Source organism: Talpa europaea (assembly GCF_964194135.1).
Source record: "Talpa europaea genome assembly, chromosome: 11".
NCBI classification, from domain to species: Eukaryota; Metazoa; Chordata; class Mammalia; order Eulipotyphla; family Talpidae; genus Talpa; species Talpa europaea.
In genome coordinates, this window is record NC_140078.1 from 6,509,379 (window position 1) to 6,536,990 (window position 27,612).

At 39.7% G+C, this 27,612-nt stretch overlaps 1 protein-coding gene across 1 annotated transcript; it reads left to right on the plus strand.

Moving 5' to 3' along the window:
• Nucleotides 1–266: 266 nt before the first annotated feature.
• Nucleotides 267–26,076, plus strand: ADNP (activity dependent neuroprotector homeobox; the record flags this gene model as incomplete). The annotated part of the gene is made up of 5 exons (XM_084247132.1): nucleotides 267–433; nucleotides 1,324–1,406; nucleotides 18,688–18,800; nucleotides 20,528–20,620; nucleotides 22,969–26,076. 5 exons carry the CDS (start codon nucleotides 267–269, stop codon nucleotides 26,074–26,076), a joined length of 3,564 nt encoding a protein of 1,187 aa, XP_084103258.1.
• Nucleotides 26,077–27,612: the final 1,536 nt, after the last annotated feature.

The following is a 27,612-nucleotide window of genomic DNA, read 5'->3' on the forward strand; positions in this document are numbered from 1 at the left end:
TTTGGAAGCCTGTAGATGGGTGTCACGATTTGCAAATCCTTGTTGGTAAATATCAAGCCCATGTTGAGTTCTTCGTTGTCTAACTCAACAAAGTTGATTGTAAAATTTGTTTCCTTCCAACCTGGGACTTGTAATTGCCATTCATTATCTCAGTAGCCAACCACGTTTGCGTAAGTGTTTACAGCAGTCTTCTCTGAGCACCCACCTTCTTAGGGTGAGTTGATTTCTGTAGATTTTACTCCTCTTGTTATTTCCATAGGTGTGAGATGCACAATGCGAAACCTAGGCCCCAGCTTTTGCACCATGATGCACAGGGTTGTACTTTTTGTACTGAACTGATAGGTGGCCTAGTGGTTATGCCCTGTACTACCATTTTGAGGATCTGGACTCCGTTCCTGCCTTGCTCTTTGGACCACATTGTCAAATCACACCGGTGGGTATATTTATTTTGGAGGGTGGGAACTGCAGCAACAGGGAAGTCAGAGACTTCTTCCTCCTTGGTCACCACCAAAGCCACCATTTCCAAAGTTTCAGCCTAGCCGCATTCCTCAAGGAACTGGTTAGAGCTGGTTGCAGTTGTGGGTTCTGAACAGAGAACTGAGTTACAGCTTCTTTAAGAGAAAAATTTTAAAGTTGCTAATATTGTTTTAATCATTTGCATCCTGCACTCTTGTGTATAAAGTATATTATGGTTTCCATTACTCTTGGGTGACCCAAAGTCAAGAGTTGCTAAGCTGCCAAAACCCTTAAAAGATTCTCTGATCAGAACAGGCTTTTCCATGAATATGTGCTTGCTAACCAAAGATTAACAGTGGTTGTTGATAACTTTTGGGTAGTTTCAAGACAAGTATTTTATTTAGATACACCAAGATAAATTTATGGGAAACTAAATGGGTATATTCTTTGATACATAGTTAACCAGTTGGTACTTAAGGGAGAATTTTCATTAGACATTTGCTACCAAGTAATATTTTGGTGAGTGAAAAGGAGGCAGTTTGGTTCAGGTATTCCGAAATTCGAGACTAAATTGTGTTGCTTTTACGATTTTTTAGTAATTGCAAGCACCAGATATTTAATCTCAATTGTATTATTTGTAATTTTAAGTACTGTTTAATATTTGTTAAACATGTAATTTTGACCTGTACTTGGTTTTTGATACAGTTAGTTACACAAGTGTTTAAAATCAGTAATTCGAAGTCAACTTCGCATTTGAGGTGTTTGAGGTGAAATTTGTGAAGGTGCTTTTGTTTGACATAACAAATTATACATAAGATACAGTGTTAACTGATGTCCTTAGTGGTAATAGCCATTTTCCCCCCACAGGAAAACTTGCTGTGAGCTCTTAGAAAGCATGTATTCTGCAGAGTTTCAAAGATTGCCTGGTTTTGACACTCAAAAAAAAAAAGGTGAAACAATTGGGCTTGAAGGCTGGACCTTGGGTTAACTGTGAGGGTACGTTAAAGTACAGTGACACGCCTCAGCACGAGGGTGGGGCATGGGTCTCCTGTTGATTGAACTTCAAGTAGAAATCCCTTCTTTATCTTGACCCTTGTTGAAAAATTTTCTAAGACTACCTTACAGAGAGGCTGCTATACCTTGAACTATAACTAAATCTTTGGTTCTTACAATCTTCATATAGGGACTATGGGAGATTGGGCTGTGAATCTCGAGAGACCCCCCTCAGCTCTGCCTGTCCTGGAGGTCATTGCTTTTAAACATACCTACTGTACATTTGGGGGTTTTTTTGCTTAAATTTCGCTTTTTTTCCCTTAAACCAGAGTGCAGGAAAAGTTCTAATACTATTTATATTAAAAATAAAACACCGCCATGTTGAACAGATTGTTTCAAGTAAGTTCTTAATTACTGTTATTTTGATGACCCAATCTCAAGAGTTGCTAAACTTCTAAAAATTTTAAGGTTCTTTGATCAGAACAGATCTTTTCATGCACATGTACTTACTGTCAAAAACTAACCAAATAGACTTTTAGCAAGGAAAAAGGACTTTGATTTTCCTTAAAACGTACGTGCATGTATCTATTATTTTTATGTGATTACTAAAAGCATAATTAAATAAGGTGTGCTTATATGTTAAATTGTGGCTTTCTTTGTAACTAAGAAAATTAGAAAAGAGCAAAAAGAGACTGTGGCAGATTAATTCCATTAATTGGGGTGGGGGGTTGTACACAAAGTAGTCTGCTTTTTAACAGCTGGATATTGCTGCCAATATTAAATGCAAATGAATCGGAATATTAGAGATTAGGAGCAATACATTTTAGTACAAGAATGGCAGAATTAGATATTGTAGATATTTTTAACAGCCTGTTTAAATCTTAATGAAATAAACTTTTAAAGTAAAATACGAAAGTAAGAAAAATATTTGAAATTTTCATTTAATGAGATTAGAACGTAATTTATAGTTTGCAACAAGATACCCATGACTGTTTTGTAATAAGCTACCTGTTCAACCTGGGTTTCCAAAGAAATTAGACTTAAAAAGAATGTCATCGTTTGTTGTATCTTTCGGACGGTAAAATACTTTCCATGAGATCTCAACTTTCAGTTACTTGCCTAAGAGTTTCGAACTTTAAGAGAAATGTTGTCATTCTCTCCCCTCCCCACCCATGTAAATAGTTCCATTATAGTTAAATTTACCGAACTTGGCCTGTATTAGCATCACATATACTTAAATGTTTTTCCTCCCTGCGTTTTGTAAGAGATTGTGGTTTAGATCTGGAGCAAATGCTGCATTTTACTGATGTGCATCACTGTTGTTTATACATTTCATGTTTGGAAACTTGATGTCGCCCCATATTGGAATGGAGAACCTGCTTCTTGCCTGCATGCTGGCATTTTCCACCTGGATGACGGTTTTGATAAGAGAAGCCCATCCATGTTGTGCCTAGCATCAGCCATGGTTTCATTGCTACTTCATGGTGGTTTTTCATTGATTGACCTGATACCATTAAATAGAAAGGGAGGGGAAGGATGGTTGTGCTCCCTCAGTCTTTCAGTGTCTTAATACTTCCCATACCTGCATTTTGGTCATGACCCACCTTTGACATCTACCAGTTCAGGGGTTAGCTTATGTGAGAATCCATGTTTTGCTTCAGTAGAAGAGGAAGGCTCTTTTCATGTTAGGTTCTCAAATTGGTTTATGCACGTCAACCTTATTACTTGGGGACAGGCATGGATATGCAGGAAGTTAGAGATAAAAATGTGAGCAACTGTGGATGTTTTTATTGATGTAAAATGCAAAAGTGTATTGCACCATTTTACTTCTATGTTCCCTCATCTCCATGTATGCATTCAGTATCCTCTGCCTTTAGTTTTCTGAGATACACTCGCGAGTTTCTGTAGTTTCCTTGATCTTTATCTTAGTTCCAAGATGGCAACTAGAGATATTCTGAAATCTCTGTAAACTATCAAAAGTGTTGCAGAAATAAAAGTTTGGAAATGAAGAGGAGCACATGAAAGAATTTTGGTTAAGTTTACTAAGAAGACTGCCCTGAAAATTGGCAGCAGTTTTAAGGTTTAACTCAAAAACATGCACCTAATCTATGAGGCTCGTGCTGTTTGATTAGCCCTTAGAATTAAAAATAAATTCTTGTACACCCTGATTCGCTCCAGTAAGGGTATGTACACGTGTGTTTTCTGTATCACTTGTAACCTGGTTGATGCCTTTTGTAAAGATGAGCCATAAATATAAAGACATCCCCCTCCCTTGCTGGCTTTTGTAGTATTATAGAATGATATCGATGACTTGCCCATTTTATTTTCCAAGTGCTTTATACACATTCAAGAATGTCTTAGTTTCCAAGTAGGGAAATCAAGGCACTCTATCGTATGCAGCGTGCCACAGTGTATGTCTGGCTAGTTCCCAGGCCTGTGGTTGGAACACAGGTTTTTATAACACTCCTGTGTGTTGTTTGGCTAGTACGAGCTCAGATGAATGCTTCATAACTTCATGGTAATGTTTTGTGCTTGTATGCCAGCTAACTCCCAAGGATCCCAAATGGCCTCCACAGTTAAAGAAGCTAGCCACACCCCAGCAGAAGTAATTGTGGGTGGAAATTGTGCTGGCGGGGGCTAGTTGAAGTAGTACAAGTCTGGTTTGAAGTTGCCTGTATCAGTTTAAAAAGGAAAGTTTATGAACCCGTTGCTTTTCCCAGTGTTCTGGTTTAGAGCAGTCTTGTTACTTCTTTCCTCTGAGGTTATTTTTGCTTAGACAGATAATTGTTGGCTTTTGCCCTGCTGCCTATTCTTTTGCTCTTCCTTTTACTGAATCCTCTATGTTCCATTTAAGAGCTTGCGAGAACCTGTACGCTTGAAAATCTATGAAGCGTTCCCTTTTTGGTGGGATTTGGTGACAATTGAGAGTCTATATGAGCAGTCTCTTGAAATCTGGTGTATCTGAAGCAAATTATCCCTCATGGAATTATGCCAGAATTTATTGGAATTTTAAGTTTAAGTCAACAATTAGAATTCTTGTTCTTGTAGAAAAGGTCAGCTGAGACTGAGCTTCTTAATGTAGGGAGGGCTCAGAATACTGGTACAAGCTCAGTTGTATCTAATGACAAGGAAAATACTTGTAAAACTTTTTGAGAAGCTGTAAGGATTGAGCCATCAAGTGGTAAAACCTGCTGTAAGAATACTGTAGCCGAATAATAAAAAAAATGTCTTGGCTGAATCTTGACTCAAAGAGATGGCTTAGAATAGGCCATCTTTTGAGAAGATGGTTCAGATAAATTACTCTGTTATTCAAGAATGGTAAGAAGGTGATTCTCCATTACTGTGGGGAAATTATTTGAGTAACTTTGATGGAGCTTGAAAAGTTTATTATTAAGGAATTGAAAATAATCTACTTTTTGTCTTATGCCATTTGTGCAAAGACCAGTGGCATGTTTCTGGAATGATTATGAATGGACATATCTGGTGTTCTCTTAGGCTTGCTTATGAATTCAGTGATTTCCCTTTTTCAGATTTCTCTTAAACTAGGTTGTCTACCTGAACTGACAGCAAGTAATTCTAAGTCTGGAGTTTTTGCAAAGGCAACAGAATGCTAGTCACTCCCACCAGTGTGTCCCTACCTTGCTGTTAATGCCTATTTAAAACAGAGTATATGTTCCCCATTTCACTGTCTCCCTCTGCTAGATTGTGATGTTAGAGTTCTAAGTCTTTTTTCTTTTTTGATCAGTGAGAAATACTCCCCCTTTCAAATAAAATTGTATGTGAAATACTAGTATGTAAAATTGATAAAGTCTAGGGGGCCACACCTCCAGGCATTCCGCATTCACCTTTTCCCTCAGGCATCTTCTGTGCACATACCTTACAGTCTTTCAGGAGCATACTCGCAGATGCACAGCCTGAAAACCTCGAGGCCCATCAGTGCTCTAGAAATTCTAATGGTCACAGCTAGGATTTTTGTCTGAAATCTGAATAGTTAAAGTGCAGGATAAGCAGCAACATAGAAGTAGCGTCCAGTGTGGGTGCTAGTCTTGTAGTCTACAAATCTTAAGAGTGCCCCACATTTTTTTAAAATATTGCAAAATCTAGTTCATACCTTTGTGTTTAATTCTACATTAACTGTAAGTATCCTAGATTTATTTTGGTTACTTTAAGTGCCACCATGCTTGTAAAGTTAAGAATATACTAAATCTAACATGAATGGCTCACACAGATGTATTTACAATGTTGCATAAAACACTACTCTGTCTACAGGTGTAAGTATGGATGCACATTTTAATGTCTACAGGAACAGCTATGTGGCAACCACATCTTATTCTCAAGAATAGTAATAGTCCATGCTTTTTAAAGCCTGGGTGTGAGCTCATAATTTTCAGTGATTATTCGAGTATCTGACCTAGTTTAAGGTAAAAAAAATGATAATTCGTTTTAAAAGTTTCTTGGTTATCATCTCATTTAATCCTTTGACATTGAACAATGGAATGGTGTCCTAGTTATACCATAAGAAAGCACACCCCTGGAGATTGTTATATTTTTAGGGTCAAAAATCTTAAGAGTGGCCAAGCAAGGATTTAAACAATCTGTTCAACTCTGGGTCACTATTCTTAATTACTATATTGTACCCTCTTTCTTTCCTAGGAGAGGACAGCTTCACTGTGCTGTCATTCTCCTCCTCCTTATGGAAGTTTGAAATTACAAGTAAAATAATTTTACATGTGACATAGGTCAGCCATATTTTTGTCCCTGAAAACAATATAATTTTCTTGAAAAAACACAAGTTCTGATATAAGCTGTAGCTTTATCCTTGAACAACTTTTACCTTCCTTTTGCTATCATTCTAGTATCTTTCTACCTTATACCTGAGGTTCTGATGATTTTTGCAGTCCTTTCAGATTGAGTCGGTCTGGAATGGTTGGAAGCACTGTAGATGATTCTGACAGTCAGCTAAGTCTGGTGTCTAGTCTTCTGCTTAAAGAACTTCCTCCTTTTTTAATGGGACCTGCTGAACATAACAGTCCTCTTCAAGTGCCATCAAAATTATATCATTTCTCTACTCAATATCTGCAGCATTTCCTCTGCGACTACTGGACAGGACAACGGGCTCAAGACCGCCTTTCAGTTTTCAACCTATCTTTCCAACCTTGTCATTCATTATTTCTCAGAAGCTTGACATAACAGCCATTTTGACTCTTTGCCGTAGTTCCTAGAACTCCTTCCTTTCCTACTCCTGGAACTGTGCCAGCAAGTTTGTGTTGTTTTGTTGTGGGTTTCTTGAGGTTTTTGTTTGCTTTGCAGTGATTGCAGATTCTCAACCTAACCTAGTGACTCTCCCTCGCTTAGCAGCTACTTAACAGCCTCTGCTGACTTCCCCATCTGAGAATGAACTCTCTTTATGAGGCCTCAGAGTATTTACTTTGTGTACATTGCTTTTTCTGTAGATGTTTATGGAGTATCGTCTCTGTAAACCTCTTCTAAGCAGGGACTTGTTCATTTACTATACATTTATGGAGCTTTGGTGTGTGCCAGCCACTGATGGAGATGTTAGCGATATAACGGGGAGAAAAAACCATAGGCGATATCATTTTAAGGGACCTTCTTTGCCTTGAACAGTGAGAACAGTGAAATATCCTCTTGCATATTTTAAGGGTTCTGTATAGTGCATGAGATCAGGAAAATTAATCTCTGCCCCCAAAATTGATGATGAGATTGTAGCCTATAGACACAGCTATCTTTTTGTCATTTGTATTAGTTTCATGTCATGTTTTAGTAAAGCTCTGAGTCACTTGTGATGGGTGTGTAAAATAAAACTTTTGAGCTACATTGTGACTGTAATTTTTGGTCATTGATAATATGGTGAACCAGGCTGTCTGGGTTCCCATTAGATTCCTGGTTTGATTCTGATGAGTCAAACCAAAATGAAAGAAAACAAAACTTGCCTAAAATGATTAACTTTGATACCTATGAAAAAGTTTCCTATTTTATTTTTTCTAGTTTCCTAGAAACATTAAATGATTGGACAGTTTAACACATGAAAATCTTTTCTACATTGCCACATCCTCTAGAATCATTCCGGTTTTGCAATATTTTAAAAAGTTAAACTTCTCATTCCCAGCTGGATTAAAGTTAGTAAGAGAACATGAATTAGGGTCTTTGATATTGACAAAAGTGCTATATTGGACTGTTTTCTGATCTCTTGGAATGGGGATTTGGTGGTAAAGTGAACTCTACCAATTTTTTTTTTTTTCCCTCAAATCTTCAACAGTTTGGGATTGGGGGGGGGGGCATTCACTTAATTTTGCCGGAAATGGTCTAGAAACTACAAAAGGCCTGCATGTTTCTGGTATTACATCTAGGACTTGCTCTAGAGTCTATTTTGTTTAAAGGAATTTTAAATTAAGCTTAATATTTATAGTTTTGACAGAGACCCACCAGTGATAAATGCCACTAATTTTAAACCCAGATTACCATACTGATAAATTTACAAACAAACCTTGTCTAGCTCCACACTTGATCGTAAGGCCAAGCAGCAGTTTCATTTATAGTCACTGCTGCTGCCTTTAATATTTCAGTAGCCACATTTTTTAAATGAATTTATTTTTAATTGTGGTAAAAAGTATATTAATATATTAACCACTTTTCAGTGTCCAGTTCTGGGGTATTAAGTACACTGACATTGTTGTGCAGCCATTACTGCCACCATCTCTGAAACTTTTCCCGTCTTGTAAAACTAGAACTTACACCCATTAAACCATAAATCCCCATTCTTTCCCTACCCCTTGACAGCCCTCTTCCACTGTCTCTCAGAATTTGACTGCTTTTACTACCTTGTATGAGCAGAGTCATGTGCTGTCATCCTTTTGTGACTGAATTCATTTACCATCTTCAGGTTCATGTTCCAGCAGTCATTTTGAAAAATAAAAAGTGAAGTTGATTTTCATACTTTAACCCAGTATTTGCAAAGGTTTGTTATTTTGGCACATCAGTGTTTTTTAAAAGGTGTTTGACATCTCTTGCATGTTTATATACAAAAGGTTTAAGTATTTTATACTTAGAACGTGTATCAAATGGCCAAAGGACTTTTAGACATTTCTTGGACGAATAGTCGGCGCGTGAAAACATGCTCAGCGTCACTAACCATTAGGGAAATGCAAATCCAGACCACCATGTGACGGCGCCTCACACCCATTTAAATGGCTGCTGTGAAAAAGAAAAATAACTTGAGGTGCATGTGGAGAAATCTGAGTCCTTGTACACTGTTGGTAGGAATGGAAAATGGTACAGGCACTATGGGAAAGAGTCTGAGGGTTCCTCAAAAAAAAAAAAAAAAAAAAAAAAAGCTACCTAATCTGGCGATTGCACTTGTGGGTGTATGTCCCAGAGAATTGAAAACAGGGTCTTAAGAGATACCTGTACAATGTTCATTGCAGTTTTTTCACAGTAGAAAAGGTGGAAGCAATCCAAGTGTCCATTAACAGATTAATGGATTAGTAAATGTGTATACATATAGTGGGAGCTTATTCAGCTTTATTTAACAAGGAAGGAAATTCTCACATAGACTACAGCCTGCGTAAACCTTGAAGACGTTATGCTGAGTGAAATAAGCCGGTCACAAAAAAAGACAAAATACATTGAGTCCACTCAGATGAAGTATCTGGTCAAAATCATAGAGCAACTGGTACAGAGGGAAAGAGAGAAATGGTTTATTCTTAAGTGGTATAGAGATTTGGTTTTACAAGATGTAACCTGCTCTGGCAATGGAAGATGATGATGGCAGCACAGTATGACTGATACTAGACTGTACACTTAGAAGTGGTTAAGGTGGTAGAATTTATTTTTCTCAATATAAACAAATTTAAAAAAACATAAAATGAAAATGTATAAGCCAGAAAATATAAAATGTATGTTTCAGTGCAGGCTAGCCACATTTTAAGTGTGTAATAGACATTTGTGGCTAGTTATCTACCTTGTCAGAAAGCACAGCTTTAAAGTAAAAATTAATTTATAAAAATTTCAAGCAACCCTGCTTTTCTTGCTACTTGAATAAATACTGAAATACATAGTTTCTTTTAAAAGAACAATTATGTGTGCATAAAGATCTGAAAGTATGCCCTAGTGTTAAGTGATTTTGTATGGAGACAAAATTATTTATGCTTTGCCTTATGTGTCTTATAACCTTATACTCAGTTAAATGCTGGGGGGGGGGGACGTGCAACAGCTTTAATGAGATGCACTACATAAACCCATTTAAAGTGCATGATTCAGTGTTCAGTACAGTTGCACAGCTATCACTAGAACCAATCTGGTGACTCTGATACCCTTTCAAGGTGGGTGACACTTTTCCCCCTAACTGCCCCAGTCCTAGACAATTTGAAATCTGTCTCTATAGATAATGCCTTTTCTGGACATAGCCTGGATATGTATCATGTTTTATTTATCTAGTCGTTGGTTGGTGGAGATTTGGGTTCTCTTTTAGGGATATTAAGGTTAGTTACTGCTGAGAGTATTTGCGTACAAGTTTTTGTGCATATGTTTTTAAGTTGCTTATCTAACAAAAAAATGTATTTGGGAAAAGGAGCCTAAGAGTGAGTTGAGAGCAAACTAGCCTCCTGCTGCCATGCCAATAAAATGTAAGAGGTCACCAGAGCCTCTGCTTTCCCAAGAAGTCTTCAGAGGAACATGGTTTGAGTATTGACAATAGGAAGATGATAAAGGAGAGGATAGGATACACCATGTTTTTTGAAAAGCAGTTGTATTACTTAACTATACCAAGATTGTGGTTTTTATTTTGCAAGATAGTGCATTACAGTTTGGATAAAAAGATAACCCGCAGATGTGACTGCCTAGTGACTGCTGGTGCTGAGTTCTCTTTGCCCTTCTCTAAAATAATGGAACTGTCTGACCTGAGGTGAAGTGTGCGTGTATTCTTAACCTCTGTATCACCACTTGAGCTGGTTTAGCTTGAACTTAAGGTCATTTCAACCTTGGATATTGAAGTTCTTGCATTTTCAGATGTATATAACATGCTGCTGTTTGCCTTTAATTAATATCAGAGCTTAAGTTGTACAGGTAATAGGAGCACTACATCCTAGATCTGGGGATGACCTTGAGACCCAGCTCTGTAGCTGACGAGCTAGCCCGCCCTTAGGCTGATCACTCCACCTTAGTTGGCCGTCTATAACATGAGAAGAGTTTCGATGAAACAACACATGGATTCTTCAGTGATTCAGTGCTGCTTTTTTATAACATGCTTTGAGTTTGATGTTGGTGATTTGGAATATGAATCTTAATGTTTATCTTCAGGCTCATACTGGACTTTTTTTAATATTTGAGTCAGTGCTCGTACTCTTCCAGTTGAGGAGATACTTAAAGACTGTTAATGGTTACATCCCTTCTGACCAGACAAAGATTCCATGCAAAATATCTTTTCTCACCAGCTGATCCCGAAAAGGCTAGTACAAATGCAAAAAAAAAAAAAATTCTGTTTGGTCATGTGTGTGCAGTGGCTGTCATCAGAGCAAATGCACCTTTCAGGACCATTAGTTTAAAAATAATACTCAGAATTAGAGATGTGTTACCCACTTGACCTTTTGATTATATCACATCTGGAACAACAGTTATTCAGGACGCCAGAGGTTGACACAGTGGCGTCCATCCATTGGGAGATTGGCTTACTTAGTAATGAAATGATGAAAAGACCCAAGCATGGTTCACTTGGAGAAGGGGGGCACCTTAGAAGGGAAAGTGGACATGTCTTCAGAACTTCAGAGGCTATCACATGGTTATGTAATTAGATTTCTATGGCTGAGAGCTGTGGGCAGAGGACAAAACATGAAGCGCACACTTGTGACCAGAGCTGTCCATTGTGGAGTGAGCTGCCTGATAGGGTTTGTGCTCCCCTTGCTTGAGATGATCAGAGAGACTGACTCTTAGAGAAGAGTTGTTTGTGAAAGGAATTCACATATTGTTTATAGAAAAGTGGCTGAAAGTATTCCTGTGACCAAAAGTTTTTCTTCAGGATGCTGTGTTTAGATAGATACACTCATTTTGCCTTGCATAACTATAGTCTACCTATCAAAGAAATAGGTGATGGAGTTTAATTGATTTGGCTGAGAACTTCAAAATCAAGTTTTTAATCGGATGTGGAAGCAGTTTAATTTGATACTTTACTCAATTAATAAGGTTCCTTTTATTATCAAACTACCAGAACAGTAGCAGTCCAGTGCATTTAGTAACTAAGAATCAAAGAAAACAGATTTATTACATTTCCTGCCTGTTGCTTGTCGTTGTTAACAGTGTTGGAATATGAATGTCCTAAGCAATATTACAGACGTTCACTATTCAAATGTAATTTATAGTCCAAATGTGTCTTCATTTGAAAAGTGGTTTTTCTGATATTTTCCAAATACCCCCTTTTTAACCTTAACACCTTTGCCCATTTTTTGGTCCATTTAAGAGAGAGACTAAACTTTTCTTAATCTGTCATGCTGCATGGTTACAACTGCTAGTACAGAAGCGCTTCTGCCCTTGGATAGTGAGACAGTTACATTTTCTGTGGTATTTGAGACTGTGGAAAGTTGAAGGAATAGGAGGGTACAGAGCTGCCTTTTTCTATGAAGTGCTTCTGGCATCTTGAATTTTTTTTTTGCCCAAATATACCCAAAAAAAAGAAAGAAAGAAAGAAAGAAAGATAAGCTGCTTCTGTTAGAAAAAGATTAGGTAGAGTGATTGCTCGCAAACTGACGGTAGACTCTGGGCTCGTCACTGGGATGAGACTAGCACGTCTTTACAAGGGTTCATTTTTAAAAATGCAGATATATGAATCTTACAAATGGTTTAATTTAAACGTAGGACTTAGTGACACCCTTAAAAGTATATATGGTGTCTGTGTTTTTCACACTTAGGGATGGAGTGCCAGGAAAGACAAGCACTTACTGGTTATTGAGAGAATGTTTTATGATGACCACAGTTTTACTCGGTGATACTGACAGGTATTAAATATGTTGCTGAGGCAGGGGTAGGAGTAAAAGAAAGTGGTGTTTGCTTTCTGCCTTAATAGTTTTTATCTTAACACATGTCCTAAATGTTTCCAGAGATATCTCAAAATTCATTTAAAAAAAAAAAAAAAAAAAAAAAAACAGGGCTTCCCGGGTGGTGCAAGGGCTTAAGCACTGCACTATGAAGCAGTCCGCAGCCTCTGCAGCACGAGTTCGATCCCCGGCCGGCCAGGGAGGAACCCACATGGCGCAGCAGACCTCTCCTGTTTCACCCGCTGCTCCCCTCAGCAGTGTACTTCAGTCAGTCTGCCTGTTCTGTTCCCCACTCTGTCTCTGGTGCGTCCTCTCACCCCCTCCCCCGCATCTCTGGCCTGTACCCCAGTTCTCGTATGCATAAATAAATAAATCTTTTAAAAAAAAATCTTGGGTACCACTAAAGTAAAATAATACTCTAAAATGACACTCTAAAATGACACTCTAGAAATGCCTGTACCTGTCGAAAGCTCAGCATAATATTTGTTTTTAGATTGGTGATTTAAAAAAACTTCAAAACTCTAACCCTTACACTTTTAATTAATGCTTGCATGGCACTAATTAGGGTACTTTAAGTATAGGTTTGAATTTCTTACATATTTACTTGGGTTGATAAAAGTTACCAAAGTGGAGTTTTATTGTAGTGGCTTAACATTTCTAATTTTTATTAACTTGAAAAATATAGCTGCCAGTTCTTCTTCCCTGATTAATGGCATTGTTTCCAGGCTTTAATTCCCCCCCCCACCCCCTTCAGGAAAAGATATGCCCAGAGGCACTGTTTTTCTGTACAGCTTTAATGTAGAAATGTTTGTAAGACAAAGTTTTAAGTGCCGTATTTAAAAGATAAAAATCAAAGTATAATCTTCATGTTCTAACTGTACACTTACTTTGGGCTTCCTTGTAACTATATTCTGATCAGAATATAATTTTATTCAGGAGAGATTTTCAGTAATTGGAATTCTGCTGTAGCCATCAAAATTCCTGTGTTGGTCGATGGCTCACCAGATCCAGAATCTACATTTCAGTAGACCGCCACCTTGGCACAAGCTTGTATTGAGCTTAGTCTAGACTAGTAACTATTTCCAGGAGATTCTTGAAAACAAAGAACTTTTCCTTTTTCCCTTCTCCCTTTCCACCTGAGTCACTTCTTCATCTTTTTTGTTTTGCTATTGCTGTTTCTGTTGTTTTGTGTTTCACCTAAGGTGAGGGTTGTTTTTGTTTGGTTTTTGGTTTATTTTTTTTAAGAGGCCAGGGTAAGATTAAAGGGTAAGATTGCAAACCACTGATTTAAACCAGGCAGCTTATGTTCAGGTACTACCAGGAGAAAGTAACTCTCCTTGTCCAGCTCTCAGTACAGTGATAGAAGAATTTTTCTTAGGGAAACTGTAGATTTACATTCACTGGTAAACTGACACGTTACTTGTCACGCTGGTATATGTTATTATCAGTTCCCAAATATTAGAAAGTAACAGAGTAATACCTGCAAGTGATTGAAACTAGGACCCATTATCTTATTTTATATATTTTCTGGCATTAGGAATTTGGGGGTGGGGGACAAAACTAGGGTTAATTTTATATTCTGGAAAATGCCACACTTGCAGTAGATTAATGTAGTATAATGTGAGGTAATTTATTCTGGAAGTTTTTCTTATCTGTGCCTGATCAAAGGTTTATGGTTGGGTTTTATGTGTCTTTCTATTTGTTTTGTTTTTCATTCTGATAGCACAGTAGTAAATGCTTTTCTGCTTTCGACTATCCCTAAAACAGAGACTAAGTGATGCTCCCTTTGATCTGGCGGCTTTGCAGAGGGATTACTATACATAGACAAGCCCTGGTAGTTAATTCATGTCCTGCAAAACCTTGCCTTGCGCCTGCTACATGAGCACAATCGTCTGTTAGGCTCTCCTCCACCTTCCTGGCCCAGAGGAGCCTGAATACATCCTCTGTCTAGATCTAAGCCTTTTGGCAAAGCTGTTGTTTCATAAATGATTATAGTTGTATTTCTCAGTTAATGACCTCTGCTTAAGTTCACAGTTGTTAATGTTCTATCATCCTTCCCCTGTACAAATTCTGCCTGGATATGTTTACCGTGTGAAACAAGGTCACTCTGCCTTTATTTACTCTCTTGGTACTTGGAGCAAAGGAGTATTTTCACTTTTGGCATTTGGAAGGGGGAGTGATGCATGTGTTCAATCCCAGGATTTTTTTGGTTTTAATTCATGTATAAAACCTGGGGCTAAGGATCTCAGGTTTTCATTTCAGCCATCTGACTCTTGCTTTCTAAGAAAGCACTTGAGTAGGAGTTTGGCCAAGATTGGTAAAACGTTCATGTTTGGGCCCCAGTCAGTAGGTGTGGATATAATTTACAAAGATCAATAGGAAGGTGTGTAGCTGAATCACTCAACAATGAATTTAAATCATCCTCAAAAGAAGAAAGTCTAGTTCATCAGGTAGCATATGCTTGCAAATGTGATGCTATTATTAATAGTCATTGAGCTTTCCCCAGTTTCTCCTAGAATTTAGATAGTGTTTCTTTCCATACAGCGTTTGGAACTGGTTTTTGATTTTGATTAATGAAGCCAGAGCCCAAAGTATCTTTCAGGATAACTGTATCTTCCTGGCAAAACTATTCTTCCCACTAGATCCAATTTACAAGTATAATTATTCTGTATAAGAGTCCTCATTTTCCCTTTTACCTACCTTCTACGACTTCGTTGCAAGTGACAAACCTAAGCTTAGTGGAATAAGAGCAAATGATTGTTTGCTCTTCTGAAAAGTTAGGGTGGGGTGAGAGAATGGCTTGTTTTGGGGCACACCTGGATTGAGCACCTTAAGCATTTTCAACAGGAGTCTTTCCCTGTCTGTGCTTCCTCCAGAGAGTGCATCCAGACTTCCCTTTCCACATCCTCCTCAGCCTTGTTTGGGCGCGCATGTCCGCTCATCAGTGTCTGCAGAGATGGAATACCCTAGTTGACTGACCTGAATGTTGACTTGAATTACGTGCACTTGGCTCCAGTGAAGAAAGGGCCTCCTCAGCGAGCACACCAGTTGAGTCAGGGCACAGTTCCAAGAGGAAGATGAGTGGGCAAAAAAAAAAAACTGTTATTCCAGTCCCCTGGTACCTGCCATGTGTTCTAGGTCTCTTGGAAGCAGTAGGCCAGAACAGGGAAGAACTGTTCCTGTTCCTCTCTTGTGTTCCTAGCACATTAACTGGCAAAATGTGGGTGCCCTGAAAGTGACCAGCAAGTACATTATTCGATTACTTTTGACATTTTCCCTTATTATGCCATGGTATGGCCAAAGGGGTCTCCTTGTGTTGGGATAATGGTGCTGACCTGGTACAGATGGCCATCCTGACAGCCACCGAGGCGTCCCTAGAGGAAGGGTTAGCAACATAAGAACAAATCTGGAAAGAAAAGCTTTCTTTCCCCATTCTTTTCAATCTCTAGATTGCTTTTTGACATTATTATAAGGCATCCTAATAAATGCCAGGATTTGAGGTTGGGCTCTTTTTCTAGTGACAAGTGAGTAAGAGCCCTGAATCTCAGTCAGGTTATGTTTTTTTAACAAGCAGCAGGTTAAAAAAAAAAATAAACACGGGGCCCTTATCACCCATGATAATTGTTAACATTGTTTATTGAAGACTTTTTCAGAGAACCTTTGACTTGTTAGAGTCATAGAAAAGCTCAAGTATACCCAAGAAATGATACGGTGGCCCCTTCTGGGTAGGGGGCTGCAGGGCTGGAGGGTAAGAGCCTCTTTGCTTTATATTACTCTTACTGGGTGCCTGTTTAACGCAGAAGACCAGAAAAATCTTTGTTCGTGCTTTTAAGGATGCTAGCACATTTGAATGTTTTTTTAGGTCCAAATGGACCAAACTTGGAAGTGACCTCTGTAAATATAAATACATGGAAGTCACCTCCGTCTTGGGGAAGGGGCAGATGATAGAACTCCCAAGATCATTACAAATATCAAATATGTTTGTGAGGGCAATTACAATTTTAACTCAATAATTCTACATTTTTTTCAGTGTAAATGTTAACTTGGGCCAAGATCCTCCAAGCTGCTCAAGCATAAAAGAGCCATTTTTTGTACATTTTCCAATAAGCATTGTCACTATTTTTTTATGAATCTGTTTAATTCAGCCTAAATAAGTAAATTCCAGATTCACTCTGACAGAAGTGTCACTTGTTAAAAAACAAAAGTTTCTTGTAACTAAGCTCCTTCATGAACATTCTTTTGTGGAACCTGGAGGTCAATAAATTGGATACCAGGCAGTGAGGTGTACTTCATGTATTAAAGATCTTAAAATGACTATTAGCTGTGGGTGGGCACTTGCAGTTCCTGGTGTTTTCTACAGGAGAACAGGTTCTCCTTTTATCCTGAATTACAGTTTGACTCCCTTGGATGTTTTCTGTGTAGTCGGGCGGCTTCGGTGCTGGTAACATTTCCAAATCGGTGTGCATTTGTTTTGCTGAGATATTCAGCTGCTTGTCTCAGGGGCAGGAAAAACAGTAATGGCTGCCTCCTTGGCACAGCGCTCCTTTGAAGCGAAGCAGGATTAGCGAGGGAAGTTCCAAAAGAATTGGATTTGGGCCCACAGAGTTTATGAAATGACTAGAAAAACAAGATGTCTTCTTCAGACTTGGGTATCTGTGACCATCCATTTGATGTCTAGTCTGTTCAGAATTAGTCTGTAACACTTTCTGTGTTGCCGAGACATTTTTCTATGAGGTGATTTCTCTCTAAATGACCTGGTTTGTGGGAATTGTTCTATTGATAAAAATTTTCTGGTTTTAAAAGGTTCAAAAAGGTGGTTTTAAATAAGTTAGCAATAAAATTTCCACAAGGAATAACGGGTTTCCCCTTGAAATGTCAATTTGTGTCAGAAGTGATCTCTAAGTCTGCCATCAGCTAAGTAACACTCAGATTCCTGGGTGACAGAGCGCACGTTGGGAGGAGTTCTGTCCTGAGCACCAGAAGCCTGATAGTGTTTTTCAGCAAAATGCATTTCTCAATTATACTTTGATACGTCATATAGGATACTTGGAGATGCCTAAGTTCTGGTAACATCCAACTTCAGAATTTCTAGGAGTTACTTATTTTGGTAGGCTTCACCTTTTTTCTCTGCTTTCCATTTTCCATAGTTAATTTTTGAATTAGAATAACAAATGTGGTAACTTGTGATACTATACTGGGTTTAGTTGACTTGCTTTGGTTTACAAGTGGTATTGGTCTTAGGGTGTAACCACCTTTATTAGAAAACAGATGTGCATATATAAAGGTTTAATTCCTGGTGCTTTGGCTTTTGTTTCAGCCTCTGTTTTTGGTTTTTACAACTACTTTATATTCTGCGAGATGGATTTGGATTCTTAAATTGATAAATTCCTACTGTATTTTATAGGAAACATTTTAAATGGACACATTGGAACCCATCCAAATTCTCAGTTGTGCCCCAGTTTCACAAATTTTATTTTCTTAATCTTTGTTTTTAAGGAACTTGGGGAAGTGAACCTAAATTTCTACCTTTGATGTAGTAGGTCATTTTAAATAATTTTTCAATTCCCTTACATACATAAAGGCTTTCCATTTTTTCAAAAGGATCCCTTACAGTCTAGAATAATTATCCTCTCCTCTTCTACTGAGTGCTAGCTTCCCCATCTCAGCATTCATTCCATGACCGTAAGTGGATGCCCTTGTCCAGGTATAATGCTAGCTGGGGGGCTAAGTTACATAATCATTAGTGTCTTAATTTGAGTAGTTTATAGAAGTTTTTCATTAAGAATAACAGTGTGGGGGACAGTTCCCAAACCAAAACTTGTTTTCCCTGACACTCAAAATTATGTGGTAATGATGCTGAAATGGTGAACATTTTCTTGTTTTCAGAGACTCAACATCACAAGAAGAAAAGCATTCACGCTTGATTTTTTAAATGGTTGGTAACACTGCATCTAATCAGAATTATGTCAGATTAGACTCATAGTCAATCTGTATAATACAGTGTCCAGTTAAAAATATAAAAGATCACAGCACATATTTTGCTTCCGTTTTAAGTATTCAGAACATACTAGCTAAGGCTATCTACTCAACTTTTTTGTCAGAATGGGCCAGGGTTTGTGATCCTACCATCAGTGGAATTAGTAAATACTACCAGTTGTACATGTTTTGACTTGACTTAAATTTTTTTTTCCAATAGAAACTATGTTCCAACTTCCTGTCAACAATCTTGGCAGTTTAAGAAAAGCCCGGAAAACTGTGAAAAAAATACTTAGTGACATTGGGTTGGAATACTGTAAAGAACACATAGAAGTAAGTAGCATGTCATTTTTTAATTTTAACATGACTCAGCTTCTGATCACTACTCTATATCAACAACCAGAATGGTTGATTGCTAGGTGTAATTCTGGATTTTAACCTCAGCATTAGCTTTGCCAGAGCTTTCTCAAGTAGCCTAATTTGTTCAACCTTGTCCCTAAAATGGGCTTTTTCATCTTTGCATCCTGACGCAAAAGCAGCTAGCATTGAGGAAATACACAGTTTAGATCTTTTTACTTGGTGCTTCCAAACTATCTTTAAATTCCAAATCCTTAAAACAACCCCGAGGGGGGTGGGGGTGGTGTGTGGGTGTGGGTGGGTGTGGGTGTGTATAGGAACTCTTACCTCCAGTTTACAGATGAAGAGTCAGTAAAGAAATAGATGCACCTCACGGCTAAGCAGGTGGCAGGGTCTGTCCATGGAACTTCAGAGCCTGTTTTCATTCTGATACACCTGAATATTCTGGTTGACCTGATTGTGGAGGCATGGTGGTTTGGGTGCTTGTTGTCTTTCCTTAGGATTTGAGCATTTGTAGGCCCTTTTGACCCACCATAGACTATTTTATCGTCCCCTTGTATAACAGTTTGAACTTTACGAACTATTTTTCTAGCCTTTTTATTCTATGAACTTCGTAGCAGCCCTGTTGAGTAGCCTGTGCAGTGGTCTACTTGTCCAGATCTCATTGCTGCAGGTCTTAATGGTTAGTTGGTCAAAGCCTCTGAAAAGCAATGTTTATAGATGTTTTCCCCCGCTAGCCTTTAAATTCCAGCTTGCAGGTGCTACAACTACTTGTCCATCTGCATACCCTTAGCACCTGGCACAGTGCTGGGCACATGGTAGGCACTCAGTGAATGTTTGGGTGAAGTTGAAAGTTAAAAAAGCAAATTCCTTCATACAGCAGGTTCTTTTCCCGAGCCCCCTAGTAGTGCTCTAGGGGCATGTCCTGAAGAGCAAAGGCGTCTCTAGTTACACTGCGCCCGGTGTGGGCGTTCTCTGACTCCTCCAGTTCAGGTAGGTCTGCCCTAGTAAGACTCTCTGTTCACCTTGCACTGATGGGGATAATCTTCACAAGATTTAATGGTGCAGATATTAAGGTACCTTTTCTACCCTGCATTTGCTTTGTTCCGCCCATTACATACTCTGGAATTTACATGTACTTGAGCTTTCCACATTGAACTGTGAATCTTTTAGGACCAAGGAGAGATTTATGCTAAGACTTTCTATCATCCAGTCTGAGAGGAAACAGGCCTTTCAGATTTTTACATAAGAGTGTAAATTTAACCTGTTACCGCTTACTTTCTTTGAATAGCTTTCTTCCTTTTTGGGTTCAGAAATCCTAGATGTTTTCTTCCCAGCCTACTACCACCCCCACCCCCACTCTTTTAGGGAACCAGAAATCACATCTATAAGCAAACATTGCTATCTTGCACTCCATTCTGATACTTCACTGCAACTGATGAGTTACAATGCTGTAATGAAAGGTACTTTGGTTAATATGTGGCTGAATTGTTTTTTAATTAGAACTTCCAGCAGTTTCCTTGGAAACCTAGCTGACCGCTAGAGAAATGTTTGGTTAGTGTCAAATGTTCAGTGCATTTTGTTCCTAATTTAGTTGTTGGTGAGTTTGGTTTTAGTGTGCATCTCCCCTAGTTAAGAGATAGTAAGGTTGGACTGAAGTTGATACCGCTATGTTTTTGTAAACTTCTGTCATTGTTTTTTAGGATTTTAAACAGTTTGAACCTAATGACTTTTATTTGAAAAACACTACATGGGAGGATGTAGGACTATGGGACCCTTCACTTACAAAAAACCAGGTAAGTGGCCCAGGCAACATCTTGAAATGGTATCATCCTTAACACCCTCCTTTTACCACTGTAGGCCTTCCTGAGTGATACATTCATCGCCTGTAGGTGACAACCGGACACATGGGAAAATGTCAAAATTGTTTTTTCCATATTTTCTTCAGTGATTGGGAAAACTAAGGCTGACTCTTTCGTCTTTGTCATTGGACAGTGTTACTGAAAAATCTGAAACCCAGTGTATACCAGCATCCCCCCAAAAGTACTTTGACTCATCCCTTTGTAAAATGTTCCCTCCAACATTCTGTTCATCTAGGCTGTCTTACCATTTTTATGTTGCCATCCTTTTTTTCTGGAGTGGGGAGGGCCTGGCTAATTTATATTTATATTTATCTTATTTGTCTATATTGATGTCACCCAAACTCTGTAAGGAACCTAAGCCAGCACATGGGGCAAGGTCCTCTGTAGGACGGTGGTGACCAAAAGATAAACTTGGAATAAAAACTGTTAGAGGTACCAGTGATGCCAACAAGTACAATAGTGAAGATGTCACAAAAAGAGGGAGTGGTGGGTGATGTGTCTTTTCCCATAGGGAAGAATGATAGTCCTTTCACATTTTACCATCCCTGTTTGCAGTGGTTACAGATCTGGATTATTAATCTGTTTCTCTGTTAGACACACTTGACAGGGAAGTTCATTTTTAAGCTCCGCATCTGGAATGTGATGGTATAGTTCTCTGGTTCTTATTAATAAATATCCCTCACAGGGCCTCCCTGGTGGCACAAGGGTTAAAGTCTCAGCACTATCGAGCTATCACCAGCCACAGCCACTGTGGCATGAGTTCGATCCCTGGCCAGGGAGCTGACCCACTTAGCGCAGCAGGCCTCTCCTGTCTCCCCACTGCTCCCCACTCTGCCTCTGGTCAGTCCTCCTCCCCGCACCTCTGTCCTACCCCAGTTCTTGTATGCGTAAATCAATATTTAAATAACTACATACATACCCCCAGGAAAAGGTATTAGCCACAAGCCTCCGAATTCAAAAACTTTACAACAGAATCCATCATTTAGTTAATTCAATTTTTTTAATTCCAAAGCCTCATATTCTAATGCTAAAGAGGGTTGAGCTTAAGGAAAAGCGGAATATTTCCTTTTGGCTCAAACCAGTGTCTGCAACAAAGTAGATTTTAAGGAGAAAGGTTTCTCTTCCAAAGCCTGTGTTTCACCTGCCTTCATCAAAGGACGGCTGTGTAGGTGTTAATGAGCATAATTTGGGACCTTGCTCTTTGATGCCAAATTACTCTGCAATCTTTATTGAGTCTTTAACACCACATGTTCCTCACAACTCGTAGGAAATTTTTGTTTAACTTCCCTTTTTTTTTAAAAAAAAATTGATTTATTTATGCATAAAAGAACTGGGTCTAGGCCAGAGGTACAGGGGTAAGAGGATTCACCAGAGACAGAGTGGGGAGCAGAACAGGCACATCTACTGAAATCCACTGCTGAGGGGAGCAGCAGAAGAGGCAGGAGAGGTCTGCTGCACCATGTGGGCCAGCTCCCTGGCCGGGGGTCAAACTCATGCTGCAGTAACTGGCGATAGCTTGATAACACTGAGGCTTTAACCCCTGCACCACCAGAAAGGTCCCTAACTTGTTAATTTACATCAAAGATGATGTCACTTCATTATTTCTTTAGAAACTGATCTTGCTTGAAAAGCATGGTTTATAGAAGAAAGCCCACTTTACAAATCATCTTTGATCAGCAGTAAAATCTCAATACTACACTGTAGTTCAATCAAAGGGAAAAAAGGTCCGAAATTTTGGAACATGAGCTTTTTTAATATGAAAATGTTTCCATAGTGGTAAGGATAGAAGATGTATCTTTATATCTTACTGCTTAATTGTATTATAACACTCTGGGCCCTGAATTTTACATGTAGTAAATCTGAAGCCCTTAGCAGCTACCTAGTTCACTAAGTGAAATAGCTTAGTTTAGTCTTGTCATTCTTTACTGTGTAAAGCATTTATCTTGAAGCTGGTTGTTTTTGCTTTGTCTAAAATCAGTTGTTAGATACAACTCTGGTCTTTTATAAACATTAAGGAAGAACTTAGAATTGTTTTTTATTCAGCTCATGGGACCCAGATAAAATTACTTAATTTAAAACAGCTTTCTCTCAGCTGAGTGTATATTTCATAAATTTATTTTGCAAAAGGAAAAAACATGTATTCAGATAAATGCATTGGTGTTTCAGTTCTAAAAATAGCATTGTGTCTCTATTGAAAATAGAGAATATCCAGGAAGAAAACCTAAAATACATTGCCTGTACAAAGTGGCATTTCTGATTCCAGTTTTTGTCTTGTCTTTTAGGACTATCGGACAAAACCGTTTTGCTGCAGTGCTTGTCCATTTTCTTCAAAATTCTTCTCTGCCTACAAAAGTCATTTCCGGAATGTCCATAGTGAAGACTTTGAAAATAGGATACTCCTTAATTGCCCCTACTGTACCTTCAATGCAGACAAAAAGACTTTGGAAACACACATTAAAATATTTCATGCTCCAAACGCCAGCGCACCAAGTAGCAGCCTCAGCACTTTCAAAGAGAAAAGCAAAAATGATGGCCTTAAACCTAAGCAGGCTGACAGTGTAGAACAAGCTGTTTATTACTGTAAGAAGTGCACTTACCGAGATCCTCTGTATGAAATAGTTAGGAAGCACATTTACAGGGAACATTTTCAGCATGTGGCAGCACCTTACATAGCAAAGGCAGGTGAAAAATCACTTAACGGTGCAGTCCCCTTAGGTTCAAATGCCCGGGAAGAGAGTAGTATTCACTGCAAGCGATGCCTTTTCATGCCAAAGTCCTACGAAGCTTTGGTTCAACATGTCATCGAAGACCACGAACGCATAGGCTATCAGGTCACTGCCATGATTGGGCACACAAATGTGGTGGTTCCCCGATCCAAACCTTTAATGCTTATTGCTCCCAAACCTCAAGAGAAGAAGGGTATGGGACTCCAATCAAGAATTGGTTCCCTTGCTTCTGGAAATGTCCGGTCTTTGCCATCACAGCAGATGGTGAATCGACTCTCCATACCAAAGCCTAACTTAAATTCTACGGGAGTCAACATGGTGTCCAATGTCCACCTGCAGCAGAACAACTATGGTGTCAAATCAGTAGGCCAGGGCTATGGCGTTGGCCAGTCAATGAGATTGGGTCTAGGTGGCAATGCACCGGTTTCCATCCCTCAGCAGTCCCAGTCTGTGAAGCAGTTACTTCCAAGTGGAAACGGAAGATCTTATGGGCTTGGGTCAGAGCAGCGGTCCCAGGCACCAGCCAGATACTCCCTACAGTCTGCTAACACCTCTTCTCTCTCATCCAGCCAGCTGAAGTCTCCTTCCCTCTCCCAGTCGCCAGCGTCCAGAGTATTAGGCCAGTCCAGTTCTAAACCAACCGCAGCTGCCACCGGCCCTCCCCCAGCCAATACGTCCTCAACGCAGAAGTGGAAAATATGTACAATCTGCAACGAACTTTTTCCCGAAAACGTCTATAGCGTGCACTTCGAAAAGGAGCATAAGGCTGAGAAGGTCCCAGCAGTCGCCAACTACATTATGAAAATACACAATTTCACTAGCAAATGCCTCTACTGTAATCGCTACTTGCCCACAGATACCTTGCTCAACCACATGTTAATTCACGGTCTATCTTGTCCATATTGCCGGTCAACCTTTAATGACGTGGAAAAGATGGCCGCGCACATGCGGATGGTGCACATTGATGAAGAGATGGGCCCCAAAACAGATTCCACTTTGAGTTTTGACTTGACATTGCAGCAGGGCAGTCACACTAACATCCATCTCCTTGTAACCACATACAACCTGAGGGACGCCCCAGCCGAATCCGTTGCTTACCACGCCCAAAACAACCCTCCAGTCCCTCCAAAGCCACAGCCCAAAGTTCAGGAAAAGGCAGATATCCCTGTTAAAAGTTCACCTCAAGCTGCAGTGCCCTATAAAAAAGATGTCGGGAAAACCCTATGCCCACTTTGCTTTTCCATCTTAAAAGGACCCATCTCTGATGCACTTGCACATCACTTACGGGAGCGGCACCAGGTTATTCAGACGGTTCATCCGGTGGAGAAAAAGCTCACCTACAAATGCATCCATTGCCTCGGCGTGTATACCAGCAACATGACCGCCTCGACGATCACCCTTCATCTGGTTCACTGCAGGGGCGTGGGGAAGACCCAGAACGGCCAGGACAAGACCAATGCACCCTCTCGGCTTAATCAGTCCCCGGGCCTGGCACCTGTGAAGCGCACTTACGAGCAGATGGAGTTTCCCTTGCTGAAAAAGCGGAAGTTAGATGATGATAGCGATTCGCCTAGCTTCTTCGAAGAGAAGCCTGAGGAGCCTGTTGTTTTAGCTTTAGACCCCAAGGGTCATGAAGATGATTCCTACGAAGCCAGGAAAAGCTTCCTGACAAAGTATTTCAACAAACAGCCCTACCCCACCAGGAGAGAAATTGAGAAGCTCGCTGCCAGTTTATGGTTGTGGAAGAGCGACATTGCTTCCCACTTCAGCAACAAGAGGAAGAAATGTGTCCGAGACTGTGAGAAGTACAAGCCTGGCGTGTTGCTGGGCTTCAACATGAAAGAATTAAACAAAGTTAAGCACGAGATGGATTTTGATGCTGAGTGGCTCTTTGAAAATCATGATGAGAAGGATTCCAGAGTCAATGCTAGTAAAACTGCTGACAAAAAGCTCAACCTTGGGAAAGAAGATGACAGTTCCTCAGACAGTTTTGAAAATTTGGAAGAAGACTCCAATGGAAGCGGTAGCCCGTTTGACCCCGTCTTTGAAGTTGAGCCTAAAACCCCTACTAACCCAGAGGAGCACGTCCCGAAAGTAATTTCTGAGGAGGCTTTAGAACCCGGGGAGAAGCTAGACCAAAAAGAGGAGGAGGGTTCAAAATACGAGACTGTTCATTTGACGGAGGAACCAACCAAACTAATGCGTGATGCTTCGGATAGTGAGGTGGACCAGGATGAGGTGGTTGAGTGGAAAGACGGTGCTTCTCCATCCGAGAGCGGGCCGGGTTCCCAGCAAATGTCGGACTTTGAGGACAACACGTGCGAAATGAAACCAGGAACCTGGTCCGATGAGTCTTCCCAGAGTGAAGATGCAAGGAGCAGTAAGCCAGCTGCCAAAAAAAAGGCGACGGTGCAAGGCGATGGCGAGCAGTTGAAATGGAAGAATAGTTCCTATGGAAAAGTCGAAGGGTTTTGGTCCAAGGACCAGTCACAGTGGAAGAATGCGTCTGAAAATGACGAGCGCTTATCCAACCCACAGATTGAGTGGCAGAACAGCACAATTGACAGTGAGGACGGGGAGCAGTTTGACAACATGACTGACGGGGTAGCTGAGCCGATGCACGGCAGCTTAACCGGGGTGAAACTGAGCAGCCAGCAGGCGTGAGCGCCAGGCTCCCTGGCACTGATGACCTGCTGCAACCTGGAGCGCTGCTCCTTTCAGTGTGACTGCAAAGCCCTCTTAACTGGTAACTGCCTTCGAGTGCCGGCTCATCCGGCGGTGGGGACGCGTGCCCGCTGCAGTCCCAGTGGGTGTTGTGTTTCTGACGGACACGATTGGCTGAGCTTGCTTCAGAAATTGCTGTGACCGACACAGTAACTAAATGTGAAAAACCATTAAGCTGGTGGCTCACCAACGCACACGAGGAGAAGCAGAGGTTTATTTTATCTGCCTTTTCAACATTTCTCTCCCTCTGTAAAGATGCTTGGAGGGATGTCCTGGAGAAGCGTTATCCTCATTCACGTGGTAGTGTAGGGCCAACATACAAGCTACCAGTCCAATGTGTATAGTAGACTTTGGGAAAACCAATTTTTTTTCATGTATTCATTCTGAATAGTTGAAATGTATATTTGTACAGTCTTTTAGACCTATTCAAGTGATGCTTATGATACTGTTATTGTGTACCCATCTTAGGTTGTTTTTATTTTTTAGTGTTGCCCTTGCTGTGTAATAAACGCTATATCTAGTTTACCTAGCAAAAGCTTGAATCTGCGCTAGTACGGACTTTTGAACAGACTTAGTTTTTGCACATAACCTTGTACAATCTTGCAACAGAGGCCAGCCACATTAAGATATATATCTGGACTCTCTTGTATTATAGAATTTTTCTTGTTCTGAATATCCTTGACATTACAGCTGAGAAAAACAAAAACTGGTGTTTCAGAGCTGTTTTCTGAAATCTTTTAAGCTTAAAATCACATTGCAAGAATTGACTTTCCAGCTACTAATTTTGACACCTTTTAGATCTGTATGAAAGTGTGTTGTGTTGAAGCAGCAAACCAATGACGGCTGCATTTTTGGATATTTAGTTTTATCTTTAGTTAAACACCACCAGGTGTATTCATTTATACCATCTAATATATGACACACTGTTGTAGTATGTATAATTTTGTGATCTTTATTTCCCTTTGTATTCATTTTAAGCATCTAAATAAATTGCTGTATTGTGCTTAATGTAAATATTTGCTTTATTACACATTACAGTCCTGTGTGTCCATATGTCTCACGCCAGTTGATGCCCTGGCGCTCTGTCATCAGCTGGAAGCCACAGCCCTTGAGAAAACTTGTGGATGACCAAGAGCTGCCATCGGCATGAGCGCTTTTTCTCAAGGCACCTGTTAAAGATTCCTTTGGTTTTATTTGCCTTTTTAGTTGCAAAAATAAACATCCTTGAGTTTCTCAGTTCCCTTTTTGTTAAGGAGCAGAACCTGCTTATATGTGTAAATGTCTCAATGATAAAAGGATGTAAACATAAATTGGCATTAATTTGCAAGCAAATCTTAATGCCTGGTGTTTTCTCTAAAATAAGTAAATGTTAGTTTTCACCTTATAATGGGAACAATTGTACTAAACGGGCAACTACTCTGCTTTTGTTTGAACTCTTGACCATCTTGCTGTTAAGAGAGAGGCTTTGGCGATCAC